A 25806-nucleotide genomic window follows, 5' to 3' on the forward strand; every position below is an offset into this window, starting at 1 on the left:
TGTAGGGGAAAGGCCGTTTGCGGGCGGGCAGTGGCTGCGGGGCCCGCTGTCGCCCGGAAATCTCGGGCTCTGCTGCGGACGCGCCTGGGCTGCGCGGAAAGGTCAGGGCCTGAGAGCCGCTCGCCCCAGTCTCAGTTTCCCCAGCTGTGCAGTGGGGCTAAGTGCAGCACCGCCACCAAGGCGGGTCCTGAGGCGCATCCAAACCCTCGCGAGGACTGTCGCGGCAGCTCACAATTTCTGTCCGAGCGAGGGGACCGGGAACTTCATTTCCCAGAGTGCCCCGCAGGACGCCATCTCCCAGAGCACCCCGCGAGTGGCCTGAGGGTGGGGACTCCATTTCCCAAAGTGCCCCGCGCCTTCCGGACCCGGGCGCCGCGGCCTGTTCTCCTCGCTGGGGCAGCAGGCCTCGCCGCCACGGCTTCCCGGAGGCGACGGTTGCGCGATGGACAGCCCCGAGGTCACCTTCACGCTGGCCTACGTGGTGTTCGCCGTGTGCTTCGTGTTCACCCCCACTGAGTTCCACTCGGCCGGGCTCACGGTGCAGAACCTGCTGTCGGGCTGGCTGGGCAGCGAGGACGCCGCCTTCGTGCCCTACCACGTGCGCCGCACGGCCGCCACGCTGCTGTGCCACTCCCTGCTGCCGCTAGGTGAGCTCGGCGGGCGTGGGCGGCGCTCGAGACCGAGCTCCGGGACCCCAGAGGGAGGAGGGACGGCGGAGGGCGCCCGTGCGGTAGAGCCGAGGCTGCGGGCCAAGCGCCCGTGTGCTCCCAGGAGTGGGGAGAACGGTGCTGGCGGCAGCTGCCTCTTGCAGGTACCTGGCGGAAAGGCGGGCTCAACCCTGGGGAAAGGGGTGCTTTGCTCACTGGGGCGGGTGGTGAGCTGTCACATGGGGGGGCAGCTCCCAGGAGAGGAGCATGAGTTAACTGATGCAAATAGGGGTGACCCGCCCCAGTCTTTGGGCGGTGGGTGCGGGAAAGGCAGGCAGAGAGGGTGACGCCAGTTGGGAGTGTCACAGGTGCAGAGGCCAGGGAAGGCGTGTGTGTGTGTGGGGGACGCTCAGACGTTGTCAGGGGCTGTGCTGGGTGGTGATCCAGGTGCTAGCTGGCTTCTGGGAGGCTGGCTGGTTGGATGGGGTACTAGGTGGGGTTCTCTGGAGGACTTGGGGTCAGAAGTAGGTCTGGGAGGGCGGTGGCGGTGGCCAGCAGCGTGTGCAGCTCGGTGGACACAGGGAGGGGTTTCCAGCTGGCAGCAGGGCGTGGAGAGTGGGCTGGGCTGAGGCTGGCCTGTGCATGGGGGCTGCCTGCTTTGTGTGGAAGGCGGCAGAGGAGAGCCCACGCCAGCATAGAGGCAGGGCCGACGTGGTGAGCTGGGAGCTCTGCTGAGCCCCCAGGGAGGCAGGGATGCAGGGATGCCTGTCAGCCGGCTTCCCACACGAGGAGTTTGGGTTCTCCTGAGGGTAGTGTGTTGGGTTTCCGCCCTGGGAACTAAGGATCTCTGCAGCTTTATGGAGCCTCTAACTGCATCTTCCCACCAGGCTGTGGGGGGCTGGGCCACCACCATCCCGTGATGGACAGGGAAACTGGAAGGTGAGCCGAGTGACTTACGGGGGCCACTTGAGGAGGAAATGGGGTGGAGCCTGGCCTTGTGATCAGACAAGGAGTCTGTTTTTCTTTTTGAATTTGTTTTGAAATACCTTTGAACCTTTAGAGATGTGTTATTTATTTCCACACGATGAGTTACTTAAAGCATATCAACTTGATCGACAACATTTATTATTATTTTTGCAATTTCAAATCTGTGCTGCAGGTCACTGTCTATTTCATTAATTTTGACATGCAAATTGGCCCCCATCTGGCCAGCAGGAGCCCTGTAGCTGGCTCCTGTGTCCTTGTGACATGCTCCTGTTGTTCTTTGCTTACTGTCTGGCACACGACATCCCAGTTCTGGGACGGGCCATGGTCTGATCTGCCTCCTCAGAGTAGGTGGGGTCCAGAGGCCAAGATCTGGCCCCAGGAGGGCCAGTGGGCAGCTCTGCATTGGGTGACGCCAGATCCTTGTATTTATTTTTGCTTTTCTAGGTTTTTCTCATTTTATTTCTGGTAGTTATATGTCATTTGTACAAAACTAAAGTAGTGAGATAAAAATGTTTTCTGCTGACAGGGCAAGGACTGAGGTGAGTCAGCTGTAGAAGCGGGCAAGGCCCACCTGCCTTGGGGTACCATGGTCTTGCTCTGGGAGCCGACCAGGGCAGAGGGCCACGCCCAGGGCTGGGGACTAAAGGAAGTGTGCCCCCCCGGAGGGTCAGGGACAGCACTGTGGACCTTGGTGGGTACCACCTGAGGAGGATGAGTGTGGCAGTCCCAACCTCTGCTGAGGCCTGCCCTGTCCCTTTTAGGCTACTACGTGGGCATGTGTTTCGCAGCCTCAGAAAAGCGGCTCTACTCCCCCAGCCAGGCCCCGGAGACTTGGCGGGTCTTCCTCCTGCTGGCATTGACACTGCCCACCATCGCCTGCACCTTGATCTACTACTGGTCCCGAGACCGGTGGGCCCACCACCCATTGGCCCGCACCCTGGCCCACTATGCCTTCCCGCAGTCAGGCTGGCGGGCCGTCGCTTCCTCCGTGGACACCGAGTTCCGGCGGATCGACAAGTTTGCCACGGGGGCGCCGGGTGCCCGTGTGATTGTGACGGACACGTGGGTGATGAAGGTGACCACGTACCGTGTGCACGTGGCCCAGCAGCAGGACGTGCACCTGACTGTGACGGAGTCCCAGCAGCACGACCTCTCCCCAGACTCGAACCTGCCTGTGCAACTCCTCACCATCCGCGTGGCCAGTGCCAACCCTGCCGTGCCAGCCTTCGACATCCGGTAGGCGGGCCTGCGGCTGGGTGGGGGTGAGGCTGGGGTTGCCGGGGTGGGTGTGGCCAGCCAGCGCCCAAGTTCTGGTCTTTGAGTTGCTCCAGGAGGTGATGATGGTGGGAGCTGGTCCCATCAGCCGCCCCTCCAGCGTGCCCCTCCCTCAGCGCCCCCATCCCCCCGGCCCCCCTCAGGTACTCTCCGCTTCCCCTTTCTGCACACCCTGCTCCGAGCTGCCTTCCACAGCATGTCGGGGGGAGCACAGGGGGGGTGTTTGGGGGCCACCGTGTAGCACGGAGGCTCGGTGGCTCTCTCGGCTCTGAGGCCTGGGCCCGAGCCCAGGTGTTCCCGTCTAGTTCAGGCTGCGGCTGGCCTGCGCTGCCCCTCCTGGGACACTCCCTGGGCCTGAACCTGCCGAGGGCTAGGCTCTCTGTGTCTCAGCTACAGTCCTCCCGCCCTCCTGCCCTCCCACATCGCGGGGGGCCAGTGGGCAGCTTTGGGTCTGTGGGCTCCGGCCCCAGGGCCCTCTCTGCTGGCTGCTGGGCTGTGCCTGGGCCGCCACGTCTGTGTGGCTGTGGGCGCCCTGGGCACTGGGGCACAGCCTTGGCCTCTCTGCCCGCCCCGGGGTCCTTGCCAGCCCCTTGGGAACCACAGCCCTGCCCCGCAGACGCGCCCAGTGGTCCCCACCCAGCAGCAAACACCTCGTGCAGGCTGAACTCCACGGAGTATGGTGAGCTGTGTGAGAAGCTCCGGGCGCCCATCCGCAGCGCGGCCAACGTGGTCATCCACCAGAGCTTGGGCGACCTGTTCCTGGAGACCTTCGCCTCCCTGGTGGAGGTCAACCCGGCCTACTCGGTCCCCAGCAGCCAGGTGGGGGGCTGGGCAGGGGTGGCGGCTTCCCCAGCTGGGCCCCCATGGACCACGTCTCCTGCAGTGGGGGCCCCCAGGGCGGCCTGGCAGGGCTCCCTCTGACCGCCTGGGCCGCCTGCAGGACCTGGAGGCGTGCATCGGCTGCATGCAGAACCGGGCCAGCGTGAGGCTGGTGAAGACCTGCCAGGAGGCGGATGAGGGCGAGTGCCAGCAGTGCTGTTGCCGCCCCATGTGGTGTCTCACCTGCATGGGCAAGTGGTTCGCCAGCCGCCAGGACCCGCAGCGCCCCGACACCTGGCTGGCCAGCCGTGTGCCCTGCCCCACCTGCCGCGCGCGCTTCTGCATCCTGGACGTGTGTGCCGTGCGCTGAGCCCGCCAGAGGGACCCCGCCACTGCCTTGGGGCGTAGTTGGGCCTCTGGGCCCTGGTTTGGGCTGTCATGGGTGCCTCATCCCGGTGTGGCCACTCACCGGTGCAGAAGGGCTGAGGCTGCAGTAGGGCTGGGGTTTCAGTTTTAAAAAGAAGTTTTCTGCTTAAGTTCTGTGTCCGGCAGCAGGATGGGTCCTCAGCGCCCCTGTCTCCCCCACTCTTCATGTTTCCGATTAGGGGTAGATGCTGGGCATGCAGCACGTGGTGTCGGGTCCAGCTCCAGAGCATGCTGGGGCCCCCTGAGCTGTGTTCTGGGAGACCCTGTGGCCTGCCCCAGATGGCCCTAACTTAAGCCACTTGCCTTAAACGTATGGGGCACATAAACCTTAACGGCTCGTCAGTTACACGACAGACTCAGATTTGCCCGAGACTGCAGTCTATCCTGCTCCTGTCCCCAGGCCGGCTGCTGGCCCTGTGGCATCGGCACCCTCCACGACTCCCACGGAGGCTGCTCTGAGGACCTGGCGCAGAGCTCATGGGTGGAGGGTGAGAGCACTGCCCAGGGTCTCCTGGTGATTGTGGCCAGCCAAGGGCCCACTCCTGGGGGGGGTGGCCCCTGCCTGCTCCCTGCCCAGGGACACCCCGGGCTTCCCGTCAGGGGCTGGCTGCTTTCAGCTGCCATTCTCTTAGCCGCGTGCCTGTGGGGGCTGCCCACCCCTTGGAGGGGCCTGTAACCACGTGCCTTCTGCCGCTCCTGCGAGCCCAGGGAAAGGGCCAAGTTTCAGACTCCTGGTAGCGAGGGCATTGAGCTGAAGACCGTGCTCCACAGCAACGTCCTACATTCGGATGACAAGCTTGTTGGGACTCAGCACGAGGCTGGCCATATCCCTGCAGGGTCCACCCACTTAGGAAGGGAAGTGCCCAGCAGTCAAGGCAATGGCAGCTGTCTTCCCAATTCCTGGTGGTGCAGGAGGGGAGCAGGGAGGCAAGTGCCAGGTCCCTGGGTACAGCTCTGACAGATGGGACTGTTGGAGGGGCCCTAAGCCCCCTAAACCTGGTCATTCTAAGCAGGGGAGATGGACTCAGCTGGCCCAACTCACCCAAGGCTGCACCAAAGCCAGGGATTTGGGAGCGAGAAGCCCAGCTTTGTGGTCCTCGGGGGTGCCCACAGCTGAAGGCCATCAGAGGGGCAGGCGGGAGCCATGCCCAGCCTCAGCCTGGAGTTTCAAACCTTGGCAAAGGAGAGCCAGGCCTGGGGTTATCTTTTCTACGAAAGAAACTTAGTTTTATAAAGGTAAATCTATTGTAGTGAAGTGATACACTATTTAATAAAATGTTACTATGAGTTTATATATTTTCTTGATTGGAATATTTTGTTTTTCCTGATATTCAAGCTCTGGTAACAATTGGGGAGATGCCATCTTAGAAGTGGCAGGTTTAATGTGCACGTTTTACTCAGAATAAGAGAAGGGAGGCAGACTTTGCAGGAATCTTCCTCTGATTTCCCAGCTGGGGTCAGAAAGCCCATTTCCAGGGCACCCTCGTTGAAGGGTCCTGGGGGTTGTGGGGGGGGGCTCAGCATGCAGGCGCTCCAGGTACAGGGGACACGTGGCCCAAGGTGGCAGGCCCTGCTGGTCGAGGCCTCCAACCTCGAGCTCTCTGCTGTGTCCCATGGTATGCCTGGGTGCCCCAGGAGAGCAGCTCGGGTCGGGGAGCTCCTCAACGACACGTGCTTCCTGCTCCCTTATATTGGTGCTGGCCCCCGAACGTTTTTAGAAGGTGGTACATGGAACCCATTTAAAAAACACAGGTGGTCCCGAATTTTCTACATCCCGGAGATCTTTGATGTTCTTTCGACTTCAGTCCTTCTCTTTACTTCTTTTGCACACAGCATCACTTAACGCGTGGAGACTGGCCCAGGGCCCCGCCGGGTGGGGTGCGGGGTGGGGGTCACGGAGGGCCCGTGGGCCGCGCGCGGGGGTTGGGGGCGGTTAGCGCAGGAGGCGGCTCTGAAAGAGGCAGAAGTGAGCTCAGCGGCGGGAACTTCACATAGGCTCGCGACGCTGGGCATCAGTCGCGGGCAGCGAGTTACCGCAGGCTTCTCCGTGCCTGAAGACTGCAGCCCGACGCTGCTCTGCTGCCTCCCCTTCCGGGTTCCGGGTTCCCGCCAGCGCGGACACAGTCCCTGACGAGCCGACCAATCGGAGAGCGCCCGAAACCGGGGCAGGGCCAATCGGAGACGCGTCCCTTGTCCCCTTGGCGCGCCTGCGTCGCCAGCGTCCGAATCTCCCGCCAATACCCCTACCCCGCCCGCGAAGGCGCGGCCAATCAGCGTCCGAGGGTCGCGGCGGCCCGGCCGCCTCCAAGGCGGAGGGGGCAACCTTTTTTGAGGGCCTCGCCTCAGTCAACCCGGCGGCGCCCCTTCGCCTCCCGGATGGCACACGCGGGGCAGCTGTTTCGCGGCTCCCGTCCCGGCCTGGGCGGCCTGCGGGGCGCGCGCCTCTGAGCGGCTCCCCCCGGCGCGGGCCCGATGGTCTCGACCGGCCCGGCGCGCGCGGGAGTCCGGGGGGCGGGGCGGCGGCCCATAAAGGCTGTTGGGGGCGGGGCGCGCGCAGTCAGCGTCGCGCGGAGAGGAAGTCGCCGTCGCCGCCGCCACAGCCGGATCCCCAGGCCCCCACGATCCCGCCCGCCGCGTCGCCATGGCCTGCCGGCTGCGAAGTTCCCCCGGGTGCGGGAGCCGCCGCGACGGCGACGCCAGGTGAGGCCGGGCCGCGCGCTGGGGGCTCCCGGGCTGGAGAGCGGCGGGCGGGGTCCGGGCGGGGGTCCCGGGCCGCCTCGCCCTGACGTGGTGTCTTGTCGCCAGCCCGCCGCCCGCCGCAAGATGGAGCCTCGGACGCAAGCGCACGGCCGACGGGAGGCGCCGGAAGCCCGAGGACGCCGAGGGCCCCTCGAGGCCGCCGGGCGACCGCAGACCCGACAGGTGGGCCCGGCGCGGCCGTCGGGGGCCGGAGCGGGGGGGTCCCCGCACCTGATCGACTAGGGGGTGCCCGTGGGTCACCAACAACTCTCCACTAGTCGGGGCGCCCTTGGGTCACCACCCCTGACTGGTCCCGGCACCTGCGCACCACAACGTGCCGGCGGGGTGTCTCGGTGATGGCTGTCGACAGAAAGCGGGCTCTTCTCAGTCAGCGAGCCCTGCTGTGTTCCGGGGCTGGCGCTGGGGGCCACCACGAACTTAGGGCTTCCCAGCGCAGTCAGTCAGGTTGACCCGTAGAAGAGTCAGCTCGGAAGAGTCGGGTGTCTACAGCAGCGTCTCAGGAGGCGGGCGCCCCTCTTCCCACCCTGACGCTCCCTAGGCGCTTCCCTCTGCCGAGTCTCGGCCGCAGCGTGTGCGTGTTTACACGCTTACTGGGGGCTTTCTGGCTGAGCAGCGTGTTGGGGAGGTCAGGGGACCGTGTCCACCTGGACTTCCTTTTTGTTTGCTTACGCCCCGACGCGTGTGGGTCAGCGAGTCAGGTGAGGCGTTTCAGAGACGGGGGCGGCAGGTGAGGGCCTCCGTCGGGTGAGATGGGGGGTCCCTGGGCGAGCGCCCGCCAGGGCCTGTGTGAGCCTGACGAGAGGAGGGCGAAGGGTGCGGGGAGGGGGGGCAGCGGCCAAGTTCAGGTGAGAGGGGGCGGCGGGGAGTGTGGGCCTCCGGATGGGCTTCTAAGGCAGGAGGCCCAGTGCTTGCTGATGGGTTACGGGTGGGTGGGTGCTGGGAGGAGTCAGGGGCGACCAGCTTCTCGGCCTGGAGACCCTCCGTCGCTCGTGGGACCTTTTGCCACCATGAAGAGGACGGGGGTGGGGCAGACTGGTCTGGGGAAGGAGTTGGTGATCAGGCTTAAGACGCTTTTCAGGTGAGTGAAGAGCGGATGTTGCGGAAGTAGCGGGCGGGACCTCACAGGCTGGTCGGGGAGGCACAGATGCTGAATATAGCATATACGTGGCTTTTGGAGATTTGGGATTTGAGATTACCTGGGAGGAGATGTGAGTGGAGGAGAGGCCCTGACAGCCCTAGGGCTAGATGTGAAGGACAGGTAATGGAATGCTGTCTTTGAGATCATGCTCTGAGCCCTTTAGCTTAAGACACACTGTCACAGCCTTACAGTGCTTTGCATTCCTTTGTGTCCTGCGGGTACTCCTCTGGCTCACAGCAACCCCGGAGGCCTCCTTGTTCCGGCAGGAACGCTCCTGTCCTAGGCACGTTGCCCCTGCTGTTCTGTGCGTGTGCTTTCATTCCCACAGCCCCCTGTCGTGCCAGCGGGGCGTGTACGGGGGCGCGTGGTGAGTGGAGACACTTACATCTCCAGGGGCGCAAGAACTGGTCCCTGGGGAGGGACGTTAGCTCATTGTGTAGAACAGGCTTTGTTTTCTACTTGAGCACTTTTCCCAAAAGTACTCTTGTCCTAAGATAGGGTGAGTTGGTGAATATAAATTGCTTAATCTAAGAAATGAATTTTAGTTTCACGCAAGGTAGTTTGTATCAAGCTATCAAAACATGAGATGGAGTGAAAGGTCGTTTGTAAGCACGTTTTAGAAATTCAGGAATCTGTCACGGCTGGGCAACTTAGACCTGGATCTCTTGACACACTAGTGAGGATGTTGGCGTCCAGCCCTAGACAAGCCTCCATTTGGTTCTCTTCTGTATCTGCCATACAGTCATTGAGGCATTTTAATTCGCTCATTAATTTGATTTCAGACCCTGCCAACCATATTTAGACTGTGGAAATTTATTTTTAGGGATCCAATTTGAGTTTCTCTGGGTGGAGTAATTATAAGGAGAGAAATGATAATTACATAAAGGGATTATTTTTTTGTTATTGCTGTTGCATTTTCAAAGCGTGCCATTGGGTTTTCAGCTAGAATGTATAAAGTCGCTTATTGATGCAGTCGAAGTTAGTTTCCACTTTTGATATACCAGTGATGGCCAGTAGAAAGTTGAGAAGGAAAAGTAAAAATGTAAGTTTACATCTAACCTCTAAGTAACAGACGTAGCAACAGTTCTAACTGCCAGAGTTCTTGGCATCAAGTTCAAATTGCCTGAACCTCACTAAAGATTTCCTTGAGCTCGAGATAGAACTAAGCTTCTAGATTAAATTTAACCCAACTCTAGGGGGCACCTTTACCTGTAGACTAAGTCCTAATGTAGTAAGAACTCTGAAGTACATTTTCATCCCCCCCATTTTAATTATGATGTGATATATCCTGAGCCATTAATTGTGTGCGTCTAGAAGTAAATAGTAACCACATTTATTAGGTGCTGGCCACTCTGCTTAGCTCTAAAAATGTATTAGCTGAAATCTTTTTTAAAATCCTAAAAAAAAAAAAACCCTCGTTTTTGGAAATAAAAGTAGTTGTACTAGGTAGGTACACTTCTTGGTGCCAATGATACCTGTTGACTTTGCCTTTCTCCTGCACTGGCACATAGGGAGCGCACAGAAGTTGTTTAACAAACAGAGCCCAGGAGGCTTCAGACGAATTGCCTGAACTCGGTGAGCTAGTAAGTTATGGAGCAGAGATTACTCTGGAGCCCGTTTTCTTGGCACTCTCCAAACAACCTCAGAACATTTCCTGATGAACGATTTGAAAGGAAACTGAAAGTTGTGTCATGGTTCAAATGTGCGTTTTCATTTTATTGCAGCTTTACTACTCCCGAAGGCCCTAAGCCCCGTTCTAGATGTTCAGACTGGGCAAGTGCAGTCGAAGAAGATGAAATGAGGACTAGAGTTAACAAAGAAATTGCAAGGTATGCATTTCAGACCAGTTTGAAATGTTACCTCTGGTGTTTTTAATTATATGTTAAATTTGAGGCATATCTTAGAGTGGTGGTTTTTAAAAGTCTGGTGGGCCCCAGACCAGCCACGTCAGCAGCTCCTGGGAACTTGTTAGAAATGCAGGTTTTCAGGCCCCACCCCAGGCCTGCTGGATGGGGAACTGGGTGGGGCCCAGCCCTGGCTTAAGCCCTTCAGCTGAGTCGACTCACTGAAATTTGAGAACCGGTGTCTTGGGGCTGTCCTTCCAGGGTGGCACTAAGTGGGAGGTGGCGCTGCTGACAGCTCAGAAATGCCAGAGTGCGTGCGGGGACGGGTCCCTGACTTGGGGTCTGTGAACCCCTTGCAGTCGTACCCAGAGCTGTGTATTCAAGTTCAACTCCAAGCCACTTCCTCTTCCTCAGCTCATTGCAGTTCAGATGATGCATCCTTCACCACTGCTCACCCCCCTGGATTACGTTCTCCCTGGTATTTTGGGGCCTTTCTTCCTTTTGATAGATGCCATCCAACCCAGGGAGTGAACGTTGAGTTAAAATGTTGTGGCTCGAAATTAATTGAAGTATATTGAACCAAGAGTCTGTTCTTAATTCTGATGAGAAAATATGTCCTCATTGTCAGCAGGGAAGCAGGGCCAGACTGCTTCCTCCCCCTCTGCAGCGGTCGATGGTATTTAGAGCTGCCGTCTTTGGAAAGGCTCGGACACACGTGGGGGTTGGTTGTGACCACTTAATTTCTTTCAGCCATGAGAATGCATGTGTGTGGGTGAGTAGGATGCCTGGGTAGAAGGGTGAACTGGAGCTGACAGACGTGGGCTTCAGTGTTTTGAATGAGTTCTCGTGTTTATATAGATCTTGATTTTTCCCAGCTGTAACGGTAGCCTGTTTGACTGGGTCTATGCAGTTTTTGTGTTCTGCTCACCAGGGTTATAACAATCCTCATCATGTCCTTGTGTATCCGGACCCCCAGTGTCACCCCTTGCTGGGGACTGTCTGCAGCTCTTAAGTGCCGCAGGGAGACCCCTGTTTGTCTTGACCTTCCTGTCGGTGGACCCCTCTTTGTTCCTTTCTGAAAATTGCCCTGCCTTGCAAAGCAGGCCTGATCTTGTCCAGAGCACTGTTTTGGGCCGCTCTGTGGATCACACCCTTTCTGATGGAAAGCTGCTGCTTTTGATAAGACCCAAGTGATGTGAGCTTTTGATGATGGTGGTCTGCCTTACTTCCCACCAGGAAGGGGGGCGGTAAGAATTCAGCTCACTGTATGTCAAGGAGGCTAGCACACACTACACACCAGCAGTCTGAAAATTTGAAAATAGGTTTTAGTCATACTTGAAGCCAGTCTTTTCAACTGGGGTTCCAGAAAGAATGAAATCCTACAGAAAATGATTTCAGGAACTAGTTTCTCAGTTCTCAGGGGGTGGTTCATTATCTCCCGGTATCCAGGCTTCACTGGGATGCCCCAGCAAACTTGGGGAAGGTTGAGAATTTTAGATTTGGAAGGAGGCACCGTGATACGTGACATGTTTTAGACACCTGCATGAACTTCTAGCTAGAGGCGGTTCACGGTTTCCATGTTAGATTGCAGTGTGCTTTTTTGGTGACGTACTTTTGCAAAGTTGGGTGTTGGTCATTGCTGTGATAGGAGGGAAATGGCCCGGTGAAATCCACAAGGGATGGGGGGACGGCGGAAGGTGTGCAGTCTTTCCAAGAAGGTGAGCAGTGCCCAACAGGCACACGTCTCCTTAATAAGTAATCGTGGTATTAGAAATAAAAACTTTGTATTTCAACTCATGTTTATTTTTTTCTAAAGGCTTCAGGGTTAGAGGGATGTAAATTTCTGTGTCATTTGGGTCTCACTACTTAGCTGGCGGCAGTAGTTTTTTTTTTTTAGAACCTGGTTGTTTTAAGCACCTTGTATGATCTTGGCACGTAACCTTTATCTTCGCCTCAAAGGTGGTGGAGGGAGGTTGAAAATAAAAGAAGCCACCTACTGTTACTTAATCCACTTACCAGACCACACCCTCAGGGAGGCTTTGTTCCCTGTGGCTCTGTCTTAGCTCTAAAAGCATTGTGTTCATTTCTATACCTTTTTAAAAACAGCAACATTTACTTTGCTCTCAGATATAAAAGGAAACTCCTCATAAATGACTTTGGAAGAGAGAGAAAATCATCATCAGGAAGGTAAATGCTGTGTAATTATTTCTTTTCTAATTTAATAGACCTGTAGTTTATTAATGAAAAAAAAACTGTGAACATGAGATGCTAAGTGTCTCAATAGCATTTACTGTTTTTCTGTTCTTCACTGATTTGAAATATGTATCTATTGTGTACTAAATTCCCATATGTTCAAAGATTCTGGACTGTTGTGGGGTTAATATGGTTTGGAATCCAGAGGGCAAATACTCCCGTTATTATGTTCAAACGTTTTCTTACGTAGTGATCTTAATTGTGAGGCTTGTTCTGTTCATTTCATTTTCTTCAGTTCGGATTCGAAGGAGTCTATGTCAGCATTGCCAGCTGACTTAGAGACCGATGAAAGTGTCCTGATGAGGAGACAGAAGCAGATCAACTATGGGAAGAACACCATTGCCTACGATCGCTATATTAAAGAAGTCCCGAGGTAGTCTTGTTTCGCCAGCATGTCCTGGTCAAGTCATGTGGCATTGCCGTCTAAAGAGTTGCTTAGGTGGTAAATCTGATTCTGGGTGTAGTTCACACCTGCTAAGAAGTGTATTATTAATGACTTTCAGGCACTTACATAAATAAAGAAGAATGGGTTGGTGACTGAGAAACGAAGGACGTGAAGATAAAAAAAATAACATTTTCATAATTTAGAATGTTAGATGACATTTCATTTCTCAGGACTCATAGCTGTCTTATAAATGTAAGATTATTAAAATACATGATGGGAAAACTAAAGTTCAAGTTACAGATTGTAAAGATTTTATTAGAGAAAGATATGAGTATTGCCCCGTTTTGTGTAAGCAGCGTCCCCCCTCCCGCTACGCACACAAGGATACAAAGGGAGCTTTAGAGAGTATACCAGCTGCTTGGCAGGATTGAACTGCAGATGTCCTATTCTGGGGCATGGATTGCGAAGGAAAGCAGAGGCAGAGAGGTAGTGCTTTTAAGCTCACCTGCAAATGTGGATGGTGTGTGCCAGGATAATCCCTCTCTCCCGGTAGGCACCTTCGACAGCCTGGCATTCATCCCAAAACCCCCAACAAATTCAAGAAGTATAGTCGACGATCGTGGGACCAGCAAATCAAACTCTGGAAGGTGGCTCTGCATTTTTGGGATCCTCCAGCGGAAGAAGGATGTGATTTGCAAGAAATGTACGTCTTTACTGCATTCTCGTTCTCCGTGTCTGCAGTTCGGGTGGTGATCGCAGTGGCTGTGTCACTGTGTGGCAGGTTATTGTGCATAACGTCTGCCTGTGGTCACAGCTTCGTGTGTGTGTTTTCTCTGCACGAGTGTATAAAGCCGGCTGGGCAGGCTCAGGGAGAGGCCGGAGGGAGGGGTGTGCTTCCTGGGCCGGCTTTACTGTCTGTAGCTCGGCCAGACTCATCTTAGGAAACCTAGAGATATGTGGGGTTTGTTTTTAAGATAAACATTTTAAAAAGCATGTGAATAATGTATGTTGAGCTATAAACGTGAAAGGTCTTTTTTTTTCATCTAAGGAAGGCTTTTATCTTTTTAAACTGTGTCTAGTTGGAAAGGTCTCAGGCCTGAGTTTCTGCCACGTGGTCAGGATGCCGGTTGAGCGCGGAGGTGGAGAGACTGTCTGTGTGGCCTCTCTTCTCAGCTCCCTCGACCTGAGCCTCTCCCTCCCTCAGAGACACATTTATTCATTCAAGTGTTGGAGTTTCTGCTTTGTGCTGGGGAAATTTATTAGAAACTGTCACGTTTGAAATGATGTCTGACGCGTCTTTACAAGTTTGGCCTCACAGACACACACTGATTTTTTTTCCCGGGGTCCGGTGTCACTATTGTCCCATTCTCTCTATGAGTAGGAAATTGGACAAATGAGTGATGATGTGTAGTACGGCTTGTCACGGTGTCTCTCTTCCCCCAAAACTGGGCTTTATTATTGACGCTCCTACTTGGAAGGCTGCCTGTGGCTGTGTACAGACAGTTGGCCACGGGCAAGAGTGGGCAGGCGGTTGTGTGCTCCGAGCTGGGTGGACGTGTTTGCCTGTAGTGCCTGCTTTACCCCGGCGAGGTGATCGGGCAGAGGGTCAGTCTGGCGCACGGGGAGTCGCTGAAAGCTGGTGGGTCCCTCAGGGAGCAGAGGAGATGCGTGTCAGTGCTCACGGGCAGCGCGGCCGTGGTGGCGTTTGCCTTCTCCTGGCTCTGTTATGTGCTGACTGATGTGCTTGTTCTGACCGCACAGACGTCCTGTAGACCTCGGGGAGATGGAGACGGAATCTGCGGAGAGCAGCTCTGAGTCCCAGACGAGCTCTCAGGATAACTTCGTAAGTACCTTTCCTTGGTTTTATCTCTCCGCGTGAGTGTTACAGGTCAATTGTTGACAACATATGCCCCTCTGAAAACTGAAGTTTAAGCTGAAATTTGATTCTGATGCTTATGAAAAAGGGGCTCCTTACCCCTTTCTCTGACTTTATTGAAATGTCAGATTTGATGGAGTTCGTAGGTAGTGGCCTTATTTTAGATTTTGGGCTCAATCTAACTAATGAGTACCACCATTTTCATTTAAAAGTAAAAGGCCTTTTCTGGTTCACAGGCTTTGTCACTATTGTTAATTTTAGACTGTATAGTTTGTCCTGGTGAATTGCTAGTATAGGAATCATCTGCTAGTTTTTATAAGTGGAGGAATGCTTTGGGCCTAGGGGTTTCCCCACATTTGCCAATTTTAAAAAATTACATGTTTTTGGAAGAAAAAACCTCCAAAGATGAAAAGCGATGTACAGAATTGCCTCATCTCTAATTCTCTAGTTACTGGTTGGGTGCATGTTCTTCCAGACTTCTCTGCACGTATACAAGCCAAATACACAGCAGCAGTTTACAGTAAAAGGATCCCTTTGTTATTTTAAAGGAGACGGCCCCAATATTTACATGTGGAAATATTCTGCACATTAAGTAAAAAAATAGGTTAAAACCTAGAATTCATAAATATTTGTTTGAAAAACTCCTGCTTTATATAAGATCAACCTATACTGTATTTGAACAGGTCAGGAGCATATAAAATAAAAGTGCGTAGTTGCCTTTTCCTGCCTGCCTTCCATCTGTGTCACCCTGATAAGCCTGGACGTGTCCTTCCAGTCTTGGGGACCATCTGCATCCCACTTACTCTTTGTGACTATTCGAGGTGTTAGAAGTAACACAGGGAGTCCCCTGGAGGTGCAGTGGTCAGGACTCAGCGCTTCCGCTGCAGGGGGCTTGGGTTCAATCCCTGATCGGGGAACTAAGACCCTGCAAGCCGCATGGCCAAAAAAAAAAAAGTAACACAAATGTCCAAAAGAGAGGAATGACAAAATTACATTCATAAGGAATACAGCTACTACAGATTGTTTTTGAAGACTAATAACGTGGAAAATGGTCAAGATAAATAAAAAACAGGATACTTAACCATAGGATGATCCCAGTTTTGTGGATATTTATACACAGGCAGGACTAAAACCCATGACGATCTCAGCGGGTGGCATCCTTGGTTTGGATTAAGAGTAACCGTTGTCCCAGCTCAAGAAGCCGATTCTGAATGTGCCGCTCGTGGTCACAGAAGTTAGGGGGCGGTGACTGCACGGGCGCAGGTCGGGGGCCAGGCCCTGAAGATCAGAGGCAGGGGTCCTGGCGGGAGGTCCCGGGGCGCCGAGGAGAGGTGGGAGCCGGCGGGGCGTTCGCGGGACAGGAGAGAAGGCTGGGTGGCGAGGCGGAGCCCCCGGCTGGCCGGCCTGCACTGCTCAAGCCCGAGGCACCGGGGGCAGCGCGTTCGCCGCTGAGCACGGCCACTACCACAGCATCGCTGTTGTGCTCGCGAAACGCAGCCGTGGTAAAGCACGGCTGCCTCGTAACCAGGCCGCGCTCAGGTTTCCCGGTTGTCCCGGTAATGTCCTTGGGCGCGTCCCGTCCACACGGTGGCTCCTGTTAGGCCTGTTAGGCTTGAGCAGCTGCGGCTCAGGGCCCTTAAAGGTCACTTGGTCACTAATGGGGCGGGGGCGGGGGGTGGGTGTTTGACAGATGCAGCTGAAGTGAAGCTTGGCAGTATCTGCTGGATGCTCTCCCGGGCCTGTCCTGCGTTCCTGGGGGGCGCTCAGCCCCCGGAGGGGGAGCCGCCCTGCTCAGCGCCTCCGGCAGCAAGGCCAGTGTGCCCGAGGGACCGGCTGTGACCATGCTTCTGTCTTCTAGGACATGTACTGTGGCACCCCTACCAAAGTTAGACACGTGGACTGCCAGGCCGAGGACGCGTTTGACTTGGAAGCCTGCTTAACTGAACCCTTGAAAGACTTCTCGGCCATGAGCTAACCGGCGCCACCTGGAGGCCCCTGGGAGCAGCGCTGCCTCCCCCGGCGGGGTGGCCCACCGAGCATGCGTCCTGCCTTTGTAACTGGGGGTTTCTGTTCATAGTGTACAGTCTCTTGGTGAATTGATGTTCTTGCCTTATTTTCTTAAGAAACGTTAATTTTATGTATAGGGAGTGTATTTTGCATGTTTTAAATTGTAAATGGAACTAAATCCGAGGAAAATTGAACTCAAAGCAATCTTGCAACAATCTTAATTGCTTAATCTCTGCATCCTTGAAGTTAACCTGACAAGTGTACCGTAACTGGTTTTCCACAAGTATTTTAGGCATTAATTGCTACTTGTCAGATGGCTGGTTTGGGTTTAAGCATATGTTCACGGGGCTTTCTTTACTGGTGTCTGGCCGAGTGTTCTCATAATCGGATACCTTTAATATCTGTATGGAAAGGGTTAGGGTTTGGGCTGTTTGTCAGTATGTCAAGATGGGTTTTTTTCCTCATACAGAGCACTGAATAGTCAGATATTAAATTGAGCTGGTAGGTTAATGGGGTTTATGTAAGTTATACAGTCCTAATTTGGTACTTGTAAATAGCACTAAGTAGCCCTTCTACCTATGCTACTCCAAGAGTTAAGACAGAAGGATTTAGAAAGAACATTTTTTTTATAGTCAGTTAATTTACCGTGTAAAATTGCTGTAAATGATAATGTGTACAGATTTTCTGTTCAAATATTCAATTGTAAACTTCTTGTTAAGACTGTTACGTTTCTATTGCTTTTGTATGGAATGACATTGCAAAAATAAAAAGGACCTTCTTTAACTGACTTACTACGTTGCCAGATAGGCTGCCTGCTGTAGGGATTCCTGCCCTTGGCTTGTGCCCAGGGGGGGTGGCACGCAGTGGGGGGAGAGTCGTGCCCGGGCTTGTGGCCCTGCCCCGCCCCGCCCGGCGAGGAGCACCGCATTTTGATAGGTTTGCAGCTCTGGCCTGGGGTCTTGGTCGGGCTGGAGCCGGGTCCAGACCTGGTGTCAGCGGTGGGCCCGGTGTGTGCTTTCCCTGGACCCAGGCTTTCCTGGTTGAAGGGAGTGTGTGCCCACAGACTACTAGGAAGCCAGGGGCCTCGGTTTGCTGCTTGGTCGGCAGCTGGGGTGACAGGGCCTTTCCCTGTGTCCCGAGACAGACCAGGGCCGGGCAGTCCACGCCAGAGCCGAGGGCCCGCCTGAGGGGCTGCCCCACCCACAGCGGCACGCGGAGCCCCTGGCAGCTCTGCCTGCAGCTGTGGCCACGTGCCCCGTGGACACCCCCTTGGAAGTGATGCTGAGCTCCCTTTAAGCAAGGGGTGGGCATCGGTCACTTCATTCAAGGTGCTTTGAAAGGCCAGAAGGCCTTCCTGTTGGCTTCACACATGCGTTGAGCTTGTAGTGTGTCAGACAGCCTTGTGGATGTTGGGACACACAGGAGACAGGGTGCCCCGAAGTCTGCACTCACGCTCTTGGGGACAGAAGGTAGTAAATGTGGTGTCAGGTTACAGGGTAGGAGGGCAGCGAAGCAGGGCAGGGGGCGGTTGGGAGATGCCCTATTAGGTGGTGTGTGAGCAGAGATGTGCTGCCGGGGTGGGGCGGGGGCGTTCACCCCAGAGGGCAGCAAGTGCAAAGGCCCTGGGGTAGGAATATGGTGTACGGAACCCCAGCAGTGCTCAGACATGGGGGAGGCTTGGCAGCTGACATGGGCTGGAGCCTCTTTGAGAAAGACAAGAGCTGTTGGGTGGGGGACAGGGGACGCCTCAGGGCCTGGAGGAGGCTTCCCAGGATGGGTGAGAACACTGGGAACCGAAGCAAAGTGGACCCCTGCTGCGTGGTGACCGCTGGCAGCCCTGTTGCGCACAGGGTGGTGGAAAACACTGACCTATGGGCTGGATGGCCAGTAGGGTTTCTAGGCAGACCCTCGGAGCTGCCTCTGGCTTCCCACGGCTTGTTCGGAGAGGCGAGAACACGGAGGGAAGGGCTGTTTAATTGGGGGGTGGCGCCCTCTGTGGTCTCAGTTATGCCCACCTTCCTGGGTGGCAAACAAGGTGAACATGAAGAAATGGCTTCAGAGCAAAGATCAAACCCAGAGGTTGGCGGGGGAGACGGGTCTGCAGTGAAGCTGAGGCCGTGGCTGTCAAATGCTTGGTTAGGACCTCGGAAGGTCGAGAGCCTTTGCATCAGACAACAGGACGTCTAAGAAGCTTATGTCCCCCAGGAGCCCAAGGCAGAGAAGGGCTTATTTTGAGGAGAACTGTGCGTGTGGCTCTTGTGTAATGAATCGAGCCGCAGTAAGAGTCACAGGAGACTCAAAAAGCTTTTGAAAGAATCATATTGGCAGAAACACTGCCAGCTTGGACTGAAATGGACGGGCAGTATAGAATGAAAAGAGGCCTTTGGAGCCTCAAGATTGTAGTGTCAGGAAGCAGGTTGAAGAAACTACACAGCTGCAAACACAGGCTGCGTTTCACGGAAAAGGGAGCGTAATTCAGAGGTGGATCCCAGAGGCGTGGAGAGTCACCGATGCAGCAGGACTGAGACCTGGGCGGAGAGCAGCCACGCCAGTGGTCCTGCCCAGCCCTCCCCCCGGCACACCCCGCCCCTACAGGAGCGGCTGAAGCAGTTCCCCCAGGCTTGGCCCATCGTATGTCGGGGTGTGTGTGGCAGGTCCTGGGGACAGAGTGCACGTAAGTCGTCTCTCTTCAGACTGAGAGGACCTTCACCCCTGGAGCTGTGTTTCGGGGACTCCTCCATCAGAGCCTATTCCTGTGATGGGATCGGGACTTTGGGCTGGTGCTGATGCAGAATGAGACTTGGGGGCCCCGGGAAGATTGTAGATCATTTGTGGCCAGAGCGTGGACTGCGGTGGCCCTAAGTAGTGGGCAAGGAGGCTGGGCTGGCTGGAGCAGGGAGTGACGGGTGCAGTCTGGGGCGGGGAGTGGGCAGCCAGGGGCTCTTGAGCAGGGGCCATGATATCTGACTCAGGTTCTAGAAGAATCACCCCGGCTACTGGCTTTTGCTTCACATCTACATTCTTAGAATGCTCTTAAGCACCAAGGAAATCAATCTTCAGACTTTCGTTCTTGCTCTTCAGTGCTGTTAACATAAGCTGGTACTTCCGTGTGAGTGTAACAAGGAGCCGATCGGCGGGGACTGAGGGGTCTTTATTCTTGACTCTTGTACGTTGAACCCAGAGGTGTCAGAACTCAATTACGCTTGTCCAGCATGATTAATTCTGCACAGTTCCAGGCCGATTGTGATCTCGTCCCCAGTGGAGGTTCGTTTTCCTGTCTCCTGAGTACGGATGTGGTAGGCTTATCAGGGTTGCCGTCCTCCATCCCCGACTCGCTTGCTTCCTGTGCTGTGAAGTCGTCCTCTCCTGCTGGCCCGCTGGGATCCTGACATCAGGTTGCTGGTCCCTCCGCCTCTGAGAGGAAGATGGTGACAGATCCTCCCAGGTGAGTCAGCAGCCCACCTGAACCAAAAGGCTGCTCTTCCACCCGTGTGGGTGGCTCTTCCGGTTAGTGGAGGGGTTACAGGAGCGTGGTTGCCCGTGTGGGCAAACTCGAAAAGCCGCTCAGGTAGAGTCATGTGACGCTACTTGACAAACCGGAAGTACCTTGCAGTTAATGTGTCTTCTTGGAACCTGGGTCGGGGGGAGGGGGGACGTGTGCCTTTTTGATCGTCAGTCTGTATATTTTCTGTTTAAGCATCTTGAGGGGAGACTTCCCTGGCGGTCCAGTGGTTAAGACTCAGTGCTTCCACTGCAGGGGGCTCGGGTTCGATCCCTGATTGGAGAACTAAGACCCTGCATGCCACGCAGCGCGACCAAAAAAAAAAAGAGTCTTGAGGGTTTTTTGTTTTGGAGTTTTGTTGCTCTGTTGTCATTGTTTGCTTTGTAACGTGCAGGCTTTAATGGGATCAAAGCCACTTTGTAAAACTCACATTTCGAAGATGCACGTGAAGTTTTCCGGAAAAATGCTCCCTCAGTGTAGGGTGGAAGACACAAAGGCTCTGACGCTGGCACTGAGGCTCTGTGACTGACCTTCCAAAATGCACCGACTGGGTACAGTGTAGCCGGAGCCTGTCGCCTGGCACATTGCGGGCGCATTCAACGTGTGGCATATGGGATGCGGCCCTGCCCTGCAGTGCCAGCTCTGCCTCTTCCAGCTGTGTGACGGGGCCTTCATGTCCCCGTGGATAAGACCCGGGTAGTAGCAGCTACCTCCTAGGCTGGCTCTGAGGATTAGAGGAGAGAATGAATGCCGCGAGCTAACGATGCTGGGCGACGGCAGCAGTCGAGGTTGCCGAAGGCCCCATTTAAGGCGCCGAGAAAACCCACACGTCCATTAACTCCTTCACTGACGGGAGGGCAGGGGTGGGCCTCAGGCACTTAGGAAGCGGGCACCCACTACACGGGCATCGAAGCTGCTTCCCGGAGGCCGAGAGATGGTCACTCTGCCCAGGGAGGGGCCCTGGAGCCAGTCCAGTGCTTGCCGCTCCCCTGCGTGAATGCCAAGCCACGCGAGGGGCATGTGGCGTGTGCGATCTTGAGCGGCTTTCCAGGTGTGGTGGCCATCGGTGCACTTGCTGTGCTCCTTAGGAAGAAGGCAGAGGAACCCCCTTCCCTTCCCTGGGCGGGAGCGCCAAGTGGGGCGTTCCCACTGCTGCAGGCAGGCGGTGCGAGCCGTGTTAGTTACCTGCTGCTGTGGAACAAGTCACCCCAAACTTGGGGCTTACACGACGGTACTTATCATCCCCCAGCTTCCACGGCTCGGTCGGGTCCTCACATTCAAGGGGCTGCAGTCAAGGCGTCAGCCGGGGGGCACTTCCCTGGTGGTCCAGTGGTTAAGTCTGCACGCTCCCAGTGCAGGGGGCCCAGCTTCGATCCCTGGTCAGGGGACTAGATCCCACCTGCCACAACTAAAGATCCCGCGTACCACATAGAAGACCCGGCGCAGCCAAGTAAATAAATAAAATATTAAAAAAAAGAAAGGCATCGGCTGGGGCTGGGGTGTCATCTGAAGGCTCGACCAGGGAGGAGCCATGTCCACTGCTGTGGTCAGCGTGTGCCCCATGGGCCAGAGGTCGCCCTCACTCCTTGCCAGGTGGGCTCGCTTCACCAGAGCAAATGAGAGCGCCAGCAGACATGGCACGGTGGGGATCCCGTCTTGGGCTATGGGGCAGAACCAAGTCACCCGCCAGCTCACCCTCAGTGAGAGGGGCCGTTGGAGCCATCTGGGAACATGCTGTGAGAGGCCCTGCTGGGCAGCTGGACGTCTGCCGGCACCTCAATCTCCTGTTACATGAAAGTTAACTTAAAACGGACTGCAGACTTAAGTGTAAAGTGCAAAAGTATAAAACTTGTAGAAAACTGGGATCTAGGGCGAGGCAGTGCTTAGACTGGACACCAAAAGCATGCTTCGTAAAAGGGAAAATGGTTAAACAAGACCTCATCACAATTAAAGACTTGCTCTGGGCAAGGCCCTGCTGAGAGGGCGGAAGGACAAGTGGTGGACTCGGGGGACGTATCTGACAGGGGTTTGCCTGGGATAAAGGAGAACTCCCCAAAGTCACAGTGAAAAGCAGTCCAGCTAGAGGAGGAGCAGGGGGCGTGAGGAGGGAGGCAAGTCACCGGAGAGGACACACAGGGGCAGAGGATGTGTGAGAAGGTGTCCAACGAGACTGATCGGTAGGGAAACGCGGCTGAGAACCAGCCACCAGTGCTGACGTCAGCGCGGGGACACAGCGGGGGCTGGTGAGCACCGGGGCGGGGGAGATGGTGCAGCCCCTCTGGAAGGTACTCGGACAGTTACCACCCGAGTCGGTAACTGTGCTCCTGGGCGTTTATCCCAGAACTGAAAATGCATGTTCACTAGAAACCTGGGTGTGCGTGTTCCTAACGGTCGAGTGTGTAACAGCCCCAGACGAGAACAATCCAGATGTCCTTCTACAGGCAGTGGCCAAACCAACCCCGGTCCACCCACAGTGTGGACGGGCGCTCACTGGTTATGACGGTGCACTGGAGTTTTGCAAGACTCTATCCTGGGGGAAATGATCATTCGTGGCAATTCTCCTGGAATACAAAAGAGGCAAAATTACACATTGAAAGAGCACACCATGTTCCTGGATATTTGAGCATTTGAGCCGCCCCAGCCTTGCCCAGCACCACCTGTAGTTTGGCCAAAGTTACCGGAGCTGAGTCTGACTGAGGCCCTGGGTCTGGCTGCCGGTCGGCAGGAAACCCAGAGGAAGGAGCCGGCGCTGGGCTTTGCCCACAGGCCGCAGCAGCCACGTGCAGACCGTGGACCACTCCAGGGAAACAGGCAGGACTGAGCTCCCGTGGGGTCTGGGCACCGCCCCCAGGGCCCGTCAGCTGCTTCTAAAGTCAAGGAAATGAGCGTTTCTGGTCCGGCTGGGGGAGGGTGTGCCTCGGGCCCTGACGAGCCCCCTGGGGAGGCTGCCTACGTCCTGATTTCTCTCTTTTTTAAGCAGCGTTGTTGAGAACGGTTCACATACTGTGCAATTCACAAAGTGCACAATTCAGTGGCTTTTAGGGCCACAGAGTTGCGTGTTCATCACCACAGTCAACGTTTCATATCCACAAAGAACCCTGCACCCCTCAGCTGTTCCCCGGCCCCAGCCCTAGACAGCCAGTAACCCCCTTTCTTGTCTCTGTACGTCTGTCTTACCTCGTGTTGTTCCTCGAAGCCCACTCCTGACTCGGGGCTGGGCTGTCCCACCTCCGCCCCCAGCGCCCAGCGCTGGCCCGTGGTCTCTGCCTGGACCTCCTCAGAGCCCCCGTCCTGGCCTCCTGCCACCCTAGCCCCACGACCGGCTCCACCCCTGCCCTCTGGCCCCTGGTCGTGAGGCCCCGTTCTCACCATCAGCTGCTTCTCTGGGGCTTCCCGACAGCCCAACCAGGGGGCAGCTCCCCCGCCCCACAGAGACACTCAGCCACCCCACCCAGCCTCCTCGCAGTGGCCCTGCTGGCTTGCCCTTCTCCCGACGCGAAGCCCAGAGCCACCTCGGGGCCCGGGCACCGACAGACCCCTCTGGAAGGCCCGCAGTGCAGCTCCCCAACACTGGGTGTCGGCCCCGTGCCACAAGGAGAGCTCAGGTGTGGAGCGGGGCAGGCTGGGCTGACCCCAGAAAGCCTCAGGTCGGTTATGGATTTAGATGTAAAAAATAAAAAAGATATCAGAAGGTGATTTTTGAAAATTTTACATAAACTTTGGGATACAGGTCGGAGACCCTCCAAAACAAGGTAGGAGAAATAGAAGCCAAAAAAGAAGAAGGAAGCAGGAAAGAAAAATGAAAATGAAAAAAGTCACAGCTCTTGTTTACTACGTAAATATTAAAAATAAATGTGGGGGCTTCCCTGGTGGCGCAGTGGTTGAGAATCTGCCTGCTAATGCAGGGGACACGGGTTTGAGCCCTGGTCTGGGAAGATCCCACATGCCGCAGAGCAACTAGGCCCGTGAGCCACAACTACTGAGCCTGTGCGTCTGGAGCCTGTGCTCCGCAACAAGAGAGGCCGCGATAGTGAGAGGCCCCTGCTTGCCACAACTAGAGAAAGCCCTCGCACAGAAACGAAGACCCAACACAGCCAAAAATAAATAAATAAATAAATTAAATATATCCCATAGGCTTTAAAAAAAAAAAAAAGATAAAGTCTCTGTAAAAAATGAATGAATGGTGTGAGGCACTGTAGAAAAGCTAAAGTTGAACAACAGAAAAAGTGGTGACCCAGGCGGGTGAGGGAGGGTCGGGGTCTCAGGAACCCACACTTGGACCTACATTTGCACACTTGTGTTCGCCTGCAAGTGGGCAAACGTCTTGAGACACCAAGCTGCCCCTCGGGGCGTCGGGGAGGCCTGGACGGACTCACACGTGTCTCCTGGGGCGTTCGTTTACAGGGGGCACGATCCTCACAATCAGAAAACTTAACACCACGGGCCTCATGAAAGGTGTCCCAGTGATTTACCGGACAGAAAATTTCTTTCTGGGCCAGGTTCTGATCCAGGATGGCATGTCATCTCCTTCTACCTGGGCTGGAAGCCCTGACTTTGTCTTTCCAGCGTTTGAAGGGTGTAGGTGAGCAGTTTGGCGGGAAGTCCTGAGTGTGTTTGTGATTAGGTCCAGAAAGGGGATCTTCCTGTAGGAACACTTGCTGGGGGTGTCCCTTCTTGCGCACTCGCCAGGAGGCACGTGACGTCACACCACCCGCTAGCCACAAAACTGTGACCACCTGCGTCCGCTCCCAGGTAAAGTCACTGCAGGCCTCTCTGCAGGCACAGGTGTCTTTGGGGAGATGCTTGGAAATTGTGTAAACATCCTGTCTGCCCATCTTCGTTAGCATCTGTATTAGTTTTACCAATATTTTTACCCTATTGGTTTTAGCATCTGTATTAGGTTTCTTCAGAGAAAGAGAATCAATAGGATATATATATAATGATATTTGTCCTTCTTCATAAAATATATATATATATATATCATACAGTATTTGTCCTTTTCTGACTGGCTTATTTCACTTAGCATTACACCCTCAAGGTTCATCCATATTTAGCAGGTGTCAGAACGGTCTTCCTTTTCAGGGTTGAATAATATTCCGTTATGTGGATGGACCACAGTTTATTATCTGTTCATCCCTCTGTGGACACTTGGTTATTTCCATACCTGGCTGTTGTGAATAGTGCTGCTACGAACATGGGTGTACAAATATCTCTTCAAGACCCAATTTGCAGTTCTTTTGGGTTTATATCCAGAAGTGGAATTGCTGGACCATATGGTAGTTCCATTTTTTTTTTTTTTTTTAACATTTGAAAATCTTTTTTTTTTTTTTCCACACACACACACACTGTATTTTATTTTTACAAGAGATAAATAGACTGACACCAAGCATTGTACATGGATGACCACAACAAAAGCAACAATGATTGCAATTACCAAACATGAAACACACTCATACTATGTCATAATATTGACATTCAGTCCAGTAATCCTCCACTGTAACAGCTCCTCTACTTTGCAGTGAAAATTGATTTGTATATTCTTTGGGTAGTTCCATTTTTAATTTTTTTTTTTTTTGGTTGCACCGGGTCTTAGTTGTGGCCGGTGAGCTCCTTAGTTGCGGCTCACGGGCTCCTTAGTTACGGCATGCATGTGGGATCTAATTCCTTGACCAGGGATCGAACCTGTGTCCCCCACATTGGAAGGTGGATTCTTAACCACTGTGCCACCAGGGAAGTCCCTCCATTTTTAATTCTTTGAGGAACTTCCCTACTGTTTTTCATAGCTGCCTTTTAATTTTTTTAAGTGTGTTTGAAGAGCAAACATTTAAAATTTTGATCAAGTTCAATTTATCAATTTTTAAAAATGTATGGCTTGTGCTTTTTGTGT

The 25806-nt window shown here is 54.6% G+C and overlaps 2 protein-coding genes across 4 annotated transcripts; both read left to right on the plus strand.

Moving 5' to 3' along the window:
* The first annotated feature begins 9 nt into the window (after positions 1–9).
* Positions 10–5446, plus strand: TMEM129 (transmembrane protein 129, E3 ubiquitin ligase). 3 transcript variants are annotated; one of them, XM_007181483.2, is made up of 4 exons: positions 10–647; positions 2396–2870; positions 3569–3728; positions 3850–5446. In XM_007181483.2, exons 1-4 carry the CDS (start codon positions 443–445, stop codon positions 4096–4098), a joined length of 1089 nt encoding a protein of 362 aa, XP_007181545.1. In that variant the 5' UTR covers positions 10–442; the 3' UTR covers positions 4099–5446. The 3 variants fall into 3 exon arrangements, with proteins under 3 accessions (XP_007181545.1, XP_007181546.1, XP_057402575.1); XM_007181484.3 differs by lacking the exon at positions 3569–3728 and having other exon boundaries at positions 3850–4044; XM_057546592.1 differs by lacking the exon at positions 3850–5446 and having other exon boundaries at positions 3526–3677.
* A 1249-nt stretch (positions 5447–6695) lies between these two features.
* SLBP (stem-loop binding protein) lies at positions 6696–17204 on the plus strand. Its single transcript, XM_057546595.1, has 8 exons — positions 6696–6854; positions 6960–7076; positions 9777–9881; positions 12024–12083; positions 12385–12522; positions 13088–13237; positions 14296–14377; positions 16269–17204. Exons 1-8 carry the CDS (start codon positions 6796–6798, stop codon positions 16383–16385), a joined length of 828 nt encoding a protein of 275 aa, XP_057402578.1. The 5' UTR covers positions 6696–6795; the 3' UTR covers positions 16386–17204.
* The last annotated feature ends 8602 nt before the right edge of the window (positions 17205–25806 follow it).

Source organism: Balaenoptera acutorostrata, chromosome 5, assembly GCF_949987535.1.
Source record: "Balaenoptera acutorostrata chromosome 5, mBalAcu1.1, whole genome shotgun sequence".
Classification (NCBI taxonomy): Eukaryota; Metazoa; Chordata; class Mammalia; order Artiodactyla; family Balaenopteridae; genus Balaenoptera; species Balaenoptera acutorostrata.

What these genes read in the sequence shown, in the direction of transcription:
- TMEM129 (XM_007181483.2), top strand. Translation starts at nt 443, where the DNA reads ATGGACAGCCCCGAGGTCACCTTCACGCTGGCCTACGTGGTGTTCGCC. An exon ending in CCACTCCCTGCTGCCGCTAG is followed by an intron (nt 648 to 2,395) that starts GTGAGCTCGGCG and finishes TGTCCCTTTTAG; the next exon opens with GCTACTACGTGGGCATGTGT. An exon ending in ACTCGGTCCCCAGCAGCCAG is followed by an intron (nt 3,729 to 3,849) that starts GTGGGGGGCTGG and finishes GGCCGCCTGCAG; the next exon opens with GACCTGGAGGCGTGCATCGG.
- SLBP (XM_057546595.1), top strand. Translation starts at nt 6,796, where the DNA reads ATGGCCTGCCGGCTGCGAAGTTCCCCCGGGTGCGGGAGCCGCCGCGAC. An exon ending in GGCGACCGCAGACCCGACAG is followed by an intron (nt 7,077 to 9,776) that starts GTGGGCCCGGCG and finishes ATTTTATTGCAG; the next exon opens with CTTTACTACTCCCGAAGGCC. An exon ending in TATATTAAAGAAGTCCCGAG is followed by an intron (nt 12,523 to 13,087) that starts GTAGTCTTGTTT and finishes CTCTCCCGGTAG; the next exon opens with GCACCTTCGACAGCCTGGCA.